Here is a 14,315-nt window from a genome sequence, read left to right as displayed (position 1 = left end):
AGTAATTGCATGAGTAAATTACAAGCGTAAACTAGTCAATTACAGGTTGTCTCCCATTGTTATGTGATCACTTTCAGGCCGGGAATAAATAACATTTTCCATTCCCACGTAAGAGAGTGAGCAGCGGAACGCCTTCTTTCTTACCAGCACATGATCTTGTCTTCCAGATCTTCAGCAGCAAGATGATTATAGCTAATAGATGAGAGATGTCTCCTAGGAAGCGGAATACATTCATGGTTTTCCGGGTGTGTTGTGGAGAGATTTGCTAAGCTGCCTAGCGGGAAATCTGCGGAAAGAGTAGACGAATATAACCTTTGGGAGCAGGAGCAGATCCCAGGATGGGGGGTGGGTAGTGCGTGATCGGGAGGAAAAGATTCTTTTGTTTTTATTTCTTCTTCCCTTTTGATCTAAGTAAGCTGGCGTGTGTGGATGTAAGGATTCCTGGGAAAGAAGGCCACAAAAGGGGGCGGAGGAAGTCTCGCCACACCCACAGCTGGGCTGGGTTAGGGCAAGCTGGAGGGTTGGGACTCGACTGAAGAAAGCAGCGAGACTTCCAGCTCCTATTTCTGGCTTCCGAGCCGAGGGGCGGAATCACTAGCTTAGGAAGGTCAGAAGGGTGTTCCAGAGCCTAGAACGGAAACTTCATAATAAACACCAGCAGATAATAGCTTGCATGCATACTGAAACGGGGAGGAGAGTGGACGACACACACACTTTTGGTAATCTCCAGGCATCAGTACTGGTGACGACATGCTTGAGGTGGTAGACGGTTTTGTTTACCCGGGTTCCAGCATAACCAGCAACCTCTCCATCGACGCTGAGCTGGACAAGCGTACAGTGGTACCTCGGGTTACATACGCTTCAGGTTGCATATGCTTCAGGTTACACACTCCGCTAACCCAGAAATAGTGCTTCAGGTTAATAACTTTGCTTCAGGATGAGAACAGAAATCGTGTTCCAGCGGCGCGGCAGCAGCAGGAGGCCCCATTAGCTAAAGTGGTGCTTCAGGTTAAGAACAGTTTCAGGTTAAGTACGGACCTCTGGCATGAATTAAGTACTTAACCCGAGGTACCACTGTATTGGCAAGGGAGCTATGACAATGGCTCGCCTCTCCTAAAGGGTGTGGGAGAATGTGATGCTATTACATCCAATACCAAGATGAAGGTCGACCAGGCTTACTTGTTGAGCATGCTGCTTAATGGAAGTGAGTCGTGTGCCACTTACACGCGACAGGAGCAATGCTTCAACATCTTCCACATGCACTGCGTCAGGAAGATTTTGGCCGTCACATGGCAGGACAGAGTCACAAACAACAATGTGCTCTCCCAAGCTCACATTCTCAGCATGTTTGCGCATCTGTCTCAATGACGTCTGTGCAGACTTGGTCATGTCCACAAAATGGAAGATGGCAGGATCCCCAAGGACATGTTCTATGGGGAGCTGGCTTCAGGTACTAGACCACCTTTGCATTACAAAGGTGTCTGCAAACATGATGTAAAGGCTGGTAATATCAATCCCATGCAGACGACTGCAGTGCCTGGAGACCAAAGGAGAAATGACCACTGGGAGGAGCAACAGAGAGAAGAACCGCTGTGGTGGATCTGCAATAGCACAACTGGATGCCTTCAACTGCCCCAGATGCAACAAAACATGTCTCTCCTGTATCATTCTCTACAGCCACAGCATTGTAACTGTCCAGCGGTTTGACTTCACCCCCGAAGGCGGTGGTCTTCTGAGACAGACGGATGCCAACCAACCACCTGATCCACCAGAACAGGGACTGGAAACCTGTTGTGTTCTAGGAGTTGCTAGACTACCACTCCCATCATCCCTCACCATTGGCCATGCTAGCTGAGGATAATAGGAATTGGGAGTCCAACTGGAGAGCTACAGGTCCTGTCCCTCCTGCATTGCAGCCACTTCCCATCCCAGTAATCACAAGAGCTCATTGCAATCCACTCTCCAGAGTCTGTGTTTGGTAGCATTCTGTCTTTCTCTTCCTGTGCTGTGGGGAAGGGGTGGCAGCTCAACTAGGAGAGGGGTACATACTGCAATGTTACTGGGTATGGAGTCTCAAGAAGTCTTTAGGAAGTGGGCAGAAAAAAGCTTGGCTCTGGTAGGGGCAGCTGTGCTTCATAGGAGGCCCTGAGCCCAGCAGAGGGCGCTGTTGCCAGCCAGTGGAATTTCTGCAAAACTACAAAGCTCCCCAAAGACCTGCCCTTTCCCCCTCAGTTATGATGGCATATTGGTAATAAAAAATTAAGCTAGTTTAATTGTCCTGGTGTAGCCAGTTATTAAGGGTGGTGCACACCTGCGCACACATCAGATATGTCTGCATATATCTGTTCCTGTCCTGTTGTATGTAATTTTTGCTTCCCCCTTCGAATTTTCAAATTTAGATACCTGATGTAAAATATATTAAAAGTGGTTTGGAACAAACAGTTCAATGAAAGTTACAATCATAATCATAATATATGTATGCAATACAACATATCGTGGGAAGTTGCAGCGAATCATGTCTTCCCACAACATGCGAATATAGCATATGTCACATGTTTAGAATCATAATGCATGACAATCTATGCACACTTCACAGAAATGCCTAGGCAGCAGTGACTCCCATGCAGGAGTTTCATCATTTGTGAAGTGTTCCTCACTGAACAGTGCCGAGCAGAGAGGGTACCGCAGGGGGTGTCAGAACAATGACTTGAATCAGAAGGCGAGAGGCAGGGGGTGTCAAATTTTGGTGTTGCCCAGGACGCCACTGAAATTTGAAAGCCCAAAGTCTGCCACTGCTGAATCCCACCCCAAAATAATGAGAGTCTGGAAGCACCCCTAAAGAGTGAAAAAGTGGTTTGTCTTTTCTTCATTTGCAGTCTCCTTTGTGGACAACAGAGGGCAGTGTAGCCTCAGGATTGGTATTTAGTCCCTTCCTGTTCACACTGGTTTTTGTTTTTTTAAAAAACGCTTTATCCACAGGTGGACATAACTCCATATCAGTTGAAGAGTGTTTAGGGAAATGTTTAAAAGCTTTGTAGACAACTACAGCTGTGGATGATTTCTGCATTTCTCACAGTGCTGTGAGACATTCTGGCCCAGACATTAATAAAACAGGGAGCTAGGATAAGTCTGCTGTGAATCCAGCAAGTGCTTTCTTCCTCCCCAGTTTGTGGCTGCTGAGCCTGGATTTGACAAGACCCAGCCTAACTTGTGACATCTCACTAAAGTGCTGTAGCTCCACATTTGAGCAGTTCTACTCCAGCGAAGTGGGGCAAATCTTTCACCAAGCCAGACCACTGATCCATCTAGCTCAGTCTTGTGCTAACTGCCAGTTGCTTGTTGGGATTTCTGAGAGCAGGGTCTTCCCAGCCCTACTCGCAGCTGCCAGACATCAATGGGACTAGGGCATTTTATATTCAATGTGTTTCTTCTATCCCTGAGCTACAGCTATTTCTCTCCCCCCGTCCCCAATTGCTTCCCTTGCTTTCTTCAGAGGTGCCCATCTGACCAATAGTCTGTACCTCTGTTTTTCCATTCAGGAAGAATGTATTCAAGGTTTGAGTGCGAGTTGTGGTAACCAGGCCTGTAGTTAGCTGAAGCGGGAGTCATCTGGTCTGCATGCAGATTCACATTGGTCTTCTCCAGAGAAAGGGTGGCATGTTTTGCGGCCTCCAGCTTGTTTGAATCCTGACAACCCCATCTTTCTTTTTTGAAGAGACAACATGATTCTAATCGGGCTGTTGAAGCATTCAGGCAGATCAAAAGACTCAGGAACACAAATCTCTATTCGTATGAGGACAATTCACATTAAAAGCGTCCTTTTTTCTCTTTTTTCATTTAGAGGGTTGCAAAGAAATCTCCAGAGAATGGGATGGTGCCCTCCCTCCCCGTTGTTTCCCCTGTCCAAGTTACTAACCTATGGCTGCCTTACATCTTTTTCCTCGCTGTTCAACTTATGCTATTTCCAAGATTAACATAGAATAAGCACAGCACCCCTGTTGACTGCTGCTTGGCACCTGCTACATCCACATAAACTGTATGAAAATGATATGCATTTAAAATGTGCTATTAGCAGTGGCTTTCCAGCTCACGGCATGTTGTTTTCAATCTGGTCCTCAGAGGTGAACAAACAAACAAACCAATTCCACCCTTCCTGTGGAACTGCACAAGGGTGAGAAAGCTTGGAATGGGGGAAAGCCAAGAAGCCTAGCTCCAGAGAAACCCTAGCCCATCTATAGATTAATTAACAAAACGCTATCCTTCCCCTTCTGATCATCCAAAGAGCCAGGCACCCCCCCCCCCTTTGTGCCTCCTCCTGCCATTTCCCCTCCCCATGTTCCGACTCAGTAGACTGCAGACTCTTGCATGGCCAACTCTCCCCTCACTGTATAGCTCGCTAGGTTCTTCCAGTGAACCCAAAAATCCTGCTTCCCAGGGCATAATAGTTATTCTGGCCTCATTCGTGAGGAGCAGAGCGTATCCGAAAAAGCAATTAACAAAGTATTTAAAAAGCAGGGAGACATGAATTTCACTAGGCAGCAACTGCCAATGGCAACCGCCATGGGGTGGGGAAGAGGAATAAATGAATCACTCTCTTTCCCATTCACTGCCACAGAGACCCCCAAGGCCAGATGGTACCACTTTCCTCCTCATATAGGGGCAATAAACATAATGGGCTTTCCTTCCCTTCCTCGGGAGCCAGCTTCCACCTACCGCATCCAAGACCTCCCAGGAAATGTCGCTGCCAGGTGGGGGTGGAAGAGGAGCACACACCATTTGGAGGGAGGGAGAATTCAGGACCTTCAGGGCTTATGAGGGCTGCCTTCTGCATTAAAGCAAGGGATGCCTGGAATCAAAATATGAGGGGTTTTCTGGGACTGAGTCAAATTTGGTGGGCCAAAGCAGGGGAATTTTGGGTTCGGACTTCCAGGATTTATCTTGTGACAGGGCTCAGCCAAGCCTCAGCCCTAGAGCCTGCTTTCAATGCAAGGTCCATCCTGGAAGAGTGAACAATAGAGAAAAGGGCCTCTAAATGTGCACAGGGTGTCTTCCCTAAATCTTGAGCAAATGCAGCCTGCCTTTACACAACCTGCCTCAAGAAGTGAGGCTTCTGCGGAAGATAAAAGTGCTGAGGCTCAAGTCATGTCAGGTTAAAAAGAAAAAACCTGAAGGCATGCAAGTGAGAGCATGTCATTTGGATCAGCTGGAAGCCTGGAATTCCTGAGTGGAGAGGACAAATCAAAACAAAGAAGTCAAGCGATGCACACATCAGGAACAAAGTTGATCCAGATAGGTTTGAGTAGTGTAACGTTTCATTACACTTCCAGGTGTCGTCTGGGATGTACATTTTCTAGCTTCTACCTTGGTTGTAGGCCTGGCTTTTTTGATGGCTGTTGCACCGGCTGCTGCTGTGGCAGTTTTAATTGCGTTGGAATGATTAGGGGGCTCAAGTGAGAATTTTGCACATCTTCTGTAACATGATGTTCCCACATCTACAAAGAACACACTGTTCCTGCACAAGCTCCCATACTGGAGCTGGAGAGAGAGAGCATGAGAGAGACAGAAGAGGAGTGGGGTGTAGGGAGAGAGACTGAGGAAAAATGTGTATGCAGAAATCTCTGGATTCAAGCACCTGTGTGAATGGGGAGCACCTGGCAAATGTGTATGAAAACACGTGCAGATTAGTATATTTCTCTTCACACTGTATACACACCTGCTTGTGTTTTGTTTGCCCTGGGTGAAATTGAGAGCCTAGAAACATGCTTTCATATCAACTGTATAATGTGTGTATCACAAACCTGTGGATTGTTCTGGTGAGCGTTTGCTTGTGAAAAAGTCATATCTGCAAGCAAATGTTTGTGCACAGAATGGAAAGTGTATGATTGTGTAGCTCTTGGTGGTAATCCCACAAGAGAATTCTTCTTACATTTTCAGCTGGGAGCTTTTTAGTTCTGAAAAAAGGAAGGTGGGGTAGGACATGAGAGAAATTCATAAAATTATTAACTGTGCACAGAGGAGGAAATTCTTTCTTAAGAACAGAATTCAAGATCAGCCAGTAAAACTGTTCAGAAATTGGTTCAAGATTGGTGCCAGGACATCCTTTTTCAAAGAGCTCATCTTTCACCTATGGAGTTCACTACCATATGAGGCAGCAACGGCTGTTACCTTAGGGTGCTCTAACAAAAAGACTGATTAGACAAATAAGTAGAGTTTAGGGCCAGCAACAGCTTATTTGTCATGGCAGTGAAATGGAACCTCCATATATAAAGTATACCTCAGAAGAACAGGGGCTGGTGACATCAGAGAGGAAAGCCACTGCCTTCATGTCCTCCTTGTGAGCACCCAGCAGCCTTTGGCTTGCCTGCTACTGGAAGCAGGATGCTAAACAGAAAGGATGCTGGTTTGATTCAGCCGGGCTATTCTCCTCCTAGGATTGGGGCATATTCAGCCCTCAATATATACACACCTGAAAATGTAAACATAAATAAATATGTGTGTGTGACTGTGTGTGTGTTTCCGTATCAACATTAATTTCCCCCAGGGGTGTCTTTTTAAATGAGTGGCTTAGTTTTACACCTGTGTGTCACTAGATATTTATCACAGAATGTACATATGTGTTGAATGGGTGGATCTGTATGCCTGCACAGCATCTTAGACATCCACCTTCTTAGACACTGCTCTGCAGTCTTAGGCACACCACCAGTCTCAGCCAATTCCAGTGTTAAGACACCCCACTTCCCCTCTTTTAATGACTCTCCACTACCTCCACTTTAAACCACTAGAATATTCTACCATGCTGTCAACCATGATTCTAATGTGGGCTTTTTCTCTTTGTCTGTAAAAGAATACATATGGGAGGGAAACACCCAAGTGGGGGTGTGTGGAAATGGTACGTTAGAATACAGAGAATCCACAGGGAATTTCCAGGAAAGATCTGTGAGCAAACACAAGCAGGAATTGTGTCTCCTACTCATGAATTTTGCCTGTCAAATGTACTTGAATTTAAAAATCTGACGTAAAAGTATCTGTGCTCCTGCTGGCCCCTGATCATGAATTTTTCCTTCATGTGGATTTTTAATTCTGATGTCAGGCTCTTCCTTGTCCCCACCCCCACCCCGAATGCTCAGAACCTGTTCCCAACACCCCCCTGTTGCTCTAGTCCCCTGTCACCTCACTGCTCCCACTTAGAGAACCCAGGAGTCCTGCCCTCCTTCCCTATGCTATCCCATTAGCCCCCATTCCTTTCCCTGAAGGGAGGACAGATCTCTCTCATTAAAGGCAGCTGGAATCCTGGTGCTGGACATTTTCATTCTCTCTTGTGTCTATTTTTCTCTCTCTTTCTTCCTCATTCCCTTGTTCCCTGCCAGCAAAAGTCGAGTGTCATGAATAGAGAAGGGTTCCTTTGTTCCTCTGAGCTGTTCTGCTTTCCCACTGCTGCTAGAAGGACTCAGCCAAAATGCTCCCCCTTTTGTGGTATCTGTGTTTCAAACTTCCCAGCCCCAATTCTATGGTTGCAGCAGAAGCCGTGCGCTGTGGAAGAAGAAGAAGTGGGGCAAGGGGACACAAATGGGAGAGAAACAGGCATCTCTCAACAACCTGGAGGTAGCTGCATCTTAGCTCAGTGGTGGAGCATCTTCCTTGCATGCAGAAGGTCCCAGGTTCAATTGCCGCCATCTCCAGGTTAGGGCTGGGAGAGAGCCACTGCCAGTCAACTTGGACAACATTGAACTAGATGTGCAAATGGTTTGGCTCAGTATAAGGAAGCTAGGGGGGGGGGGGGAAATCCCTGGAGAAATAGCTGATCCCAGCAAAAGCTGCATCAAGGAATGAGGGTGACATCTCCATACTGTTGTGAGTTTGGGGAATTCCACATTTTTTAATTAGCCAGGCAAGGACCATAATGACCCCTGGGTATGTGTCCTTAGTGTAATAAGGGAGGTTGTTCTGTGCCAGAGGGCAAATGGGTGCCCCCCTCACCTGGCTGGGAGTGAGGAAGACAAAGGCAGAGTTGAGTATGTGAGCTGGACTAGAGGCAGGCAGAAGCCTGGGAGTGAGGGCCATGCTTGATTTCTGCTTGAATCCAAGGCTGTGATGATGCGAGAAGCAAGATCTCCTGCGCTGTTAATGCTGTGAGCCCCTCCATCGTAGACTCAGGTTGTATACATGTGTATATAAACCATATACCCTAAAGACAGTCTCTGCTGTCCCTCATTCCAAGGAAACCAAACCCTGGGTAGACCCCTGGAACCTTGCACCGCTTGGAGACTAGGGTGGCGTGCAAACTATAAACAGCTGCCCCAGCCTGTCAACAAAAGCTTCTGGGTTCAGTGAGTATTTGGCTATAGGGACTGGACTGGAGCCAAGCAAGGCTTGGTGCTAGAGAGGAGGCGATAGGTGAGTTTCACAGCTTGTAGGTTTGGGTGAAGGGAAGGGAAAGCAAAGGTTGGGTTGTTTTGGTTTTTTTTAAAGTTTTTAGGAAAAAGCATTAAGATGGTAACTTTATGTAAACATAAATTGCTCCCAACCCTGTATTGATTGGATTGTTGTTTATCCTACTCACTATTCCAAAGCAGTGGATCCAAAGTTCAAAATATATTCCAATCTCAGGTTAGGGTACATGTATTTAGCAAACTCAAACAGCAATATGTGAATTATCTGAAAGGAACACCATCTGCACATAGACACAGATATGCTCTCCTCCCAAAACAGATGAGGAATACTTTCCTCCACTGAATAATTACTATACTGCACCAAAATTGTGCCACTTTTTATAGCATGCTGCTTCTGTTAACATGCCAAAAGAGTGGCATCTTGATTTAGGAAGTAGAGAGGTCTCCCACATCCACCCCTTTTATTCCATATGAAGAGTTAACACTGGAGTTTTGAGCATCTCTGGTACACAAGGGCTCTGTCCCAATGCAAGGGAGTTATTTTTATTTATCCTTACCATTATTTATGGCATTTATATACCATCCTTCTTTTTATAAGAGCCCAGGTTAGGCTGGATCCCCCAAGTTCCCTTCCACCCCACACATTTTATGAGTCAAAATATCAAACAGCTACGACCAGTAGGAAAGTTTTAGAAGAATAAATTTATAGTCTGAGCCACAAGATGAGTAGAGACAGAGGAGGACTTCCAAGTATGATACTCTTTCAGAATCTCAGGGGGCAAAAGCGATGGAAACTCGGGAAATCAGAGATCTGGGTTATTTCAAAAGGACTCGCTTTTACAGTATTCATATTTGCTAAAGCAATATTGGCTGTTGCAAAGTTCTGGAAAGCCCCCATCTCCAATATGTTTGAAACCTGATACCAACAGATTTGGTTTTTAGCTTTAATTAAACAACTGGCCGTACATAGAACTACACAAATACATAACACCTGGATTGACAACTTCAATATGTATTAGTCTGGTTTTATGCGGCCACTAAAGAACGCAACCAACCACTCTCATGGGCGTAGCCAGGATTTTGTGAGGGGGCAGAACCAACATGACTGGTCAGTTGGTTAATTAGTTCTATTGTTTTACTTGACGGGGGGGGGGGGAGCAGCTGCCCCCCCGCCTCCCTTGGCTAAGCCCATGAACACTCTCCACACATGGATTGCTATGGCAAGACACCTTGAGATATCAGATATTTTCAAAATCTGATCATTTCACATAGAAAACAGTTTTTGCACTGAGTGGAAGTTGTGATTTCTTTGTTAGTGTTGTTTTTGTTTTGTTATGGTATATACAAAAATAAACAAAACACATATTTAAAGAATCATAGACAGCAAGCTCTATAGGGCAGGGACCTATTCTCTTTATGTTTCACATTGATAGTCATATAATAATTCAGCTATTGACTAGCAGCCTGCCATGAAATGATTTTGAAAGGAAACTGTGACCCAGAAATTACTATATTCAATTTTCAGTGGAGGATTTTGGGGTGGAAACTGTGTCAAAAAGGAAACAGGGATCAATGAGAACAAGAAGTGGGCCATTCTACCATTCCACAGAAAATTCCAAAGGGCAATTGCTCTCCAGGCCTGGAAGCGTGGGGGGAGGGGGAAGAGGCACCCAAAGAGATTTTGCAACTAGAGTGAGTTACTGGGTAGAACAGACCTGAGTTCCAGTAAAATTCCCCCAGGGTGTATGATATGGGTGAATTTTGCATGGCGCCCATGACTCTCTGATCAACTCAAAGAATGTTTGCTCCCAGGTCAAGATGGTCAGGGAAGCTGAAGGTGTGTGTGCCTTCTCTTAGTGTGTGTTTTGGCTCACTAGCTTGATTCACCTGGGGCTTTCCTGCAAGCACATTGGCAAGTGGTAAGAAATCTCCCCTGCTTCCTTACTCTCTGCTGCAGCCTGAATTATATGGATGAATCTTGGAGGACTGAAGGGTAGAGCTCAGCTGGTAGAGCACGAGACTCTTAATCTAAGGACCATGGGTTACAGTCCCACGTTGGGCGAACGACTCCTGCATTGCAGGGTGTTGGACTAGATTACCCCCGTGGTCTCTTCCAGCCTTCCAATGCTATGAATGTTGTGTGTGCATGCATGTGGGGAGGGGAGGGTTGCACTTCAAGAGTCTTTGCTCCCCATTATCTTCTTGATGCTTAGGGGGCAGATGCTGAATCACATTACAAATTGCAGGTGGGAAGAGCTTAGAACAGTTTTGTGTCTGTAGTGCTGACTGGGTTGTGAAAAGGGATGGCGCATTTCTCTTGGGCAGAGCCAGGGAAGCTGATGGCTTGGAGGAAAGTCCATAGATCAGTGGTGGAGCAGTGCAGAATGTCCCACGTTCAATCTCTGGCATTTCCAAGGAGGGAAATACTGGGAAAGACTTCTGTCGGATTCTGAAACCCTGGAGAGTCAACGGCAGAGCCATGTTCCTTGCAACCCACCATGAGTCTTTGAAATATGGCGGCTATAAATCCACTTAAATGACAGCAGGGCTTCCCCACCTTCCAACTGTTACCGCCAAAAGATCCAACACCAAACAGGATTCTTTTGCTCCCTCCCCAACTTGGACTAAACCTGCCTTTGTTCTCAAATGGCTTCCCCGCTCTCCGTGGCTCCTGCACTTCCTCTTATACTCCGCCCCCATCCCTCCCGCCGCGCTCCCCAGGCTGCCAACAGAGAACCAAATGGGAGGTGGGGACCTGACCCGTGCAGCGCCCTCTAACGACGCCCGGCCTGTACTACCACAGCCATTGATTCGTTTATTTGACTTCACTTCTTCTCCCACCAGCGGCTGTGTGACAAGCTGTCCCCTGCTTGGCTTCTCATAGCCCTGTGGTGTCTCTCTCCATCCTGCGTGACGCTACAGGGACAGAACCAAAAAACCTGTTTTTACTGCCTACCTTTGGTAACATTGGAGCGGGATGCAAGATCTTTTTCACTGCTTTTTAAAAATGCCTTCTCCAGTCTCCATCCACCCTAAGCATCTCTCTACAGTCTTCATGGCAGGGTGGATGGCAGCCAAAGGAAGACTGGCATGATCCCTCTCTACTCCGCCCCGCCTTCCACTCTTCTGCAACCCGGCTGGCTCGCCTTCTGATCGATGCTAAGCAATGGGCAAGCTATATTTGCATACATCCCAATGATCAACCATATGCAAATGGTGTGGTCTTTTTACCTCCCCCGCGGGGGTCGCCTCTTTCTTTCTCGCTCTGGGTCAGTTCGCACCTCTAATGCTGTGGGCACGTTGGGAAGGCAGAGGGAGGGAGGGATTTTTGCAGGCAAGTAAGCGGACACTGTCAAACTTCACCTTTCTCTCTGCGTTGCATTTCCGCCTCGACCTCCTCGCGTGGCCGTGGGAGACAGACCACATCTCCCACGCAGAGGGGGCGAGCCCCCTCCCCGGGTGTGGGTTCCCCCCCAACAACACCCCTTGATTTCCCGCCTGATCCCGGCCTCTGCCAAGAAGACCCAGGGCTCCCAGCCTCACTTCAGTCGGAGGAGCCAGGTTGGTGCGTGCCGGCTCTCTCTCTTTTTCGCGCGCGCGTGGATGTGTGTGCGCCCCCCCTTACTTTTGAGAAGGGATCCGGGGAAGCCAGGGATCCGATCCAGCTCCCCCCCCCCCCCCAGCGCCTAGGACTGCAGCGCTGTGCTTCGCCTGCTCTGCCTCGCTTTGCAACCTGCCTCTGCCGTGGTGCTGGTGGGGACGTGGTGTTGGTGCGGAATGCTAATGACCCTCTCTGGCGTGTGTGTGTGTATGTGTGTCTGCGTGTGTGTATCTTTGCCGTGCGCGAGAGAGGGGAAAAGAACAGACGACGTGGTCTGGTCTGCGTTAAAGGAATAAAAATATATCAGCGCCCGCTCGCCCCCTCCTCCTCCCCATGCGCTTCTCTTCACCTCCCCCCTTTTTCCTTTTTGCACCGCCGCGTGTTTTTTAGAAAGGTGACCCGGGAAAGGGGGGGGAGGAAAGGAAAAACCGCGGGGGGGGGCGTTGAAATAAATAAATAACTCAACTCTCCGAGCGATGCGGAGATTTCTAGGCTCAGGGCCTCGGGGAAAGGCAGCCTGCGAGGGAAGAAGGGAGACTTGGGCTTCTTTCTTGTCTTTCGCGCGAGCCCTCCCGGCCCAGGCGACCCTCCGCCCGCTCGCCCACCCGCCTCCCCGGCGCCGGTTTCTCTGCTTTAACTTTGGGATGCAACATGTGTAGCGCGGAAGCTGCAACAACCTTGAACGGAGACAGACGCGGAGAGGGCGCGGGGGGGGGGCGAGGAGGGAAAGGAAGGCAAGCGGGGCGGGGGGGGGGGCGCCTGAGCGGTGAATGAAGATCGGGAAGAAATTTTTGGAAGGGAAAAGGGGGGGGGGAGGAGATAAGAGGACGAGGTGGGGGGAGGATGCTGCTGCTGCTGTTGCTGCTACTGCTGCCGCCGCTCCTGTGGCTGGTTGGATTTAGCGCTCGTTTGATTCCCCGCAGGAGGAAAGGAGATTAAAGCGAGTGGGAAATGGGGATGATAAATAAAATCATTTTTTTGCAAAAACGAGAGGAGGAAAAAACCTCTTTTTTTCTCTCCAGACGCGGAGAAATTTTTGCACCCCTTCCATTCACCTCTGGCTTATTCTGTCCTCGGGAGTTGTCATGAAAAGGTAAGAGCGGCTCCCTTTATTTATTTACTTAAGACACCCCCGTCCGTCCGTCCCCCCCAATGCCGAGACAAACGTCCGTCCGGGTGTTGTTGTGCAGGGTCACGGGCAGAGGGATTGGGGGCTTGGAGGAGGTGGAGGGAGGAGGGGGCTTCTCTGGCACCTCCCCCCCAGCACCTTTCTCTCTCTCGTGTGTGTGTGTGTGTGTTTAAAGAAAAGTGATGGGGGGAGCTTGAACTGCCCCTCTCCATCATATGGATGATCTCGAAACACGTCGTCGGACTAATGTGCAAGCTGTCCCTAGTTGGAGAGAAAAGCCCGCACTCCCTTGATTTAGGATTTTGCCCTTTTCCGGGGGGGGGGGGGCGATACCAAGGTTTGACTTCAGACTTCTAACAGCACCCTTTCTCTCTAACACTCCCCCTCCCACTGGGTTGCAGGGAAAATAATAGGACACCCCCGTTTCTCTCTCTCTCTCTCTCTCTCTCTCTCTCTCTCTCTCTCTCTCTCTGTGTGTGTGTGTGTGTGTGTGTGTGTGTACACGCTCGCGCGCGATTTGTTTGTGGCATTAATCACCCAGACTGCAAGAGTATGAGATGCAAAAAAGAAAGAAAGAAAGAAAGGCTTTTTGTTGTTGTTGTTTAAAAAACCTTCCTTCTTATTATTCTGAATTAATTCCAACCTATGCAACTGCAAAAGAATATCAGAGACAAGAGGCGTACAGACTTGATTGCAGCGTCTGGCTTTTCTTAGCAGTCTGTATTATATTTTTTTAGAGAGAGAGAGGGAGGAAAAAAAAGAAAGCCAATTGAAGGGCATCTACCTTTTTCCCGTTGAGAGACAAAAAGAAAAGCTAGGAAAGCGGGGCCGGGGGGGGGGATCCCTTCTTTCCCATTAGAGCGGAGTCTTTTTATGGTTGTATTGAACGGCCTCCGTTAAAGCGGCGTAGGGGAAGGGGGGGGGGAATCTAGCAGGATCGGGTCCCGCGTTCCCATGGGAGAGCGGAAGGGTCTGGAGGGGCGAGTGGGAGGAAGGCTCTCCAGGGACCCTCTGGGAGCGGAGCCTAGGCAGTCGGAGCGGATAGGAGCCAGGAGACTTTGGCAGGAGAAGAGCGCCTAGTGGTTAGTGGGCCCGGGCAGTACTAACGAGGAGCATAAAGGGGTGCGGTGGGAAAGAGAGCCAAGGCTCCTGGGTCTTCTAGGAGGAGCGCGGGGCTGAGAGCAGGAGGGAGCGC

General features: G+C 48.3%; 2 protein-coding genes across 7 annotated transcripts in view; one reads left to right on the top strand and one right to left on the bottom strand.

Moving 5' to 3' along the window:
- KDELR1 (KDEL endoplasmic reticulum protein retention receptor 1) overlaps nt 1-14,315 on the bottom strand; it is a 123,810-nt gene that overhangs the window by 9,002 nt on the left and 100,493 nt on the right. For all 6 annotated transcript variants that reach the window (XM_083707837.1, XM_083707834.1, XM_083707835.1 and 3 more), the window contains one exon: nt 145-286. In XM_083707837.1, coding sequence (XP_083563963.1) covers nt 145-235 — 91 coding nt within the window. In that variant the 5' untranslated portion in view covers nt 236-286. The remainder of the gene's footprint in view (nt 1-144; nt 287-14,315) is intronic.
- GRIN2D (glutamate ionotropic receptor NMDA type subunit 2D) overlaps nt 12,821-14,315 on the top strand; it is a 57,039-nt gene continuing 55,544 nt past the window's right edge. The window contains exon 1 of the mRNA XM_083710229.1: nt 12,821-13,084. The gene's annotated coding sequence lies outside the window, so the exon portion shown is untranslated. The remainder of the gene's footprint in view (nt 13,085-14,315) is intronic.

This window comes from Podarcis gaigeae, assembly GCF_964106915.1.
Source record: "Podarcis gaigeae genome assembly, chromosome: 13".
Classification (NCBI taxonomy): domain Eukaryota; kingdom Metazoa; phylum Chordata; class Lepidosauria; order Squamata; family Lacertidae; genus Podarcis; species Podarcis gaigeae.
Note: the sequence above shows the minus strand (reverse complement) of the source record. Positions and strands in the feature narration are given on the sequence as shown.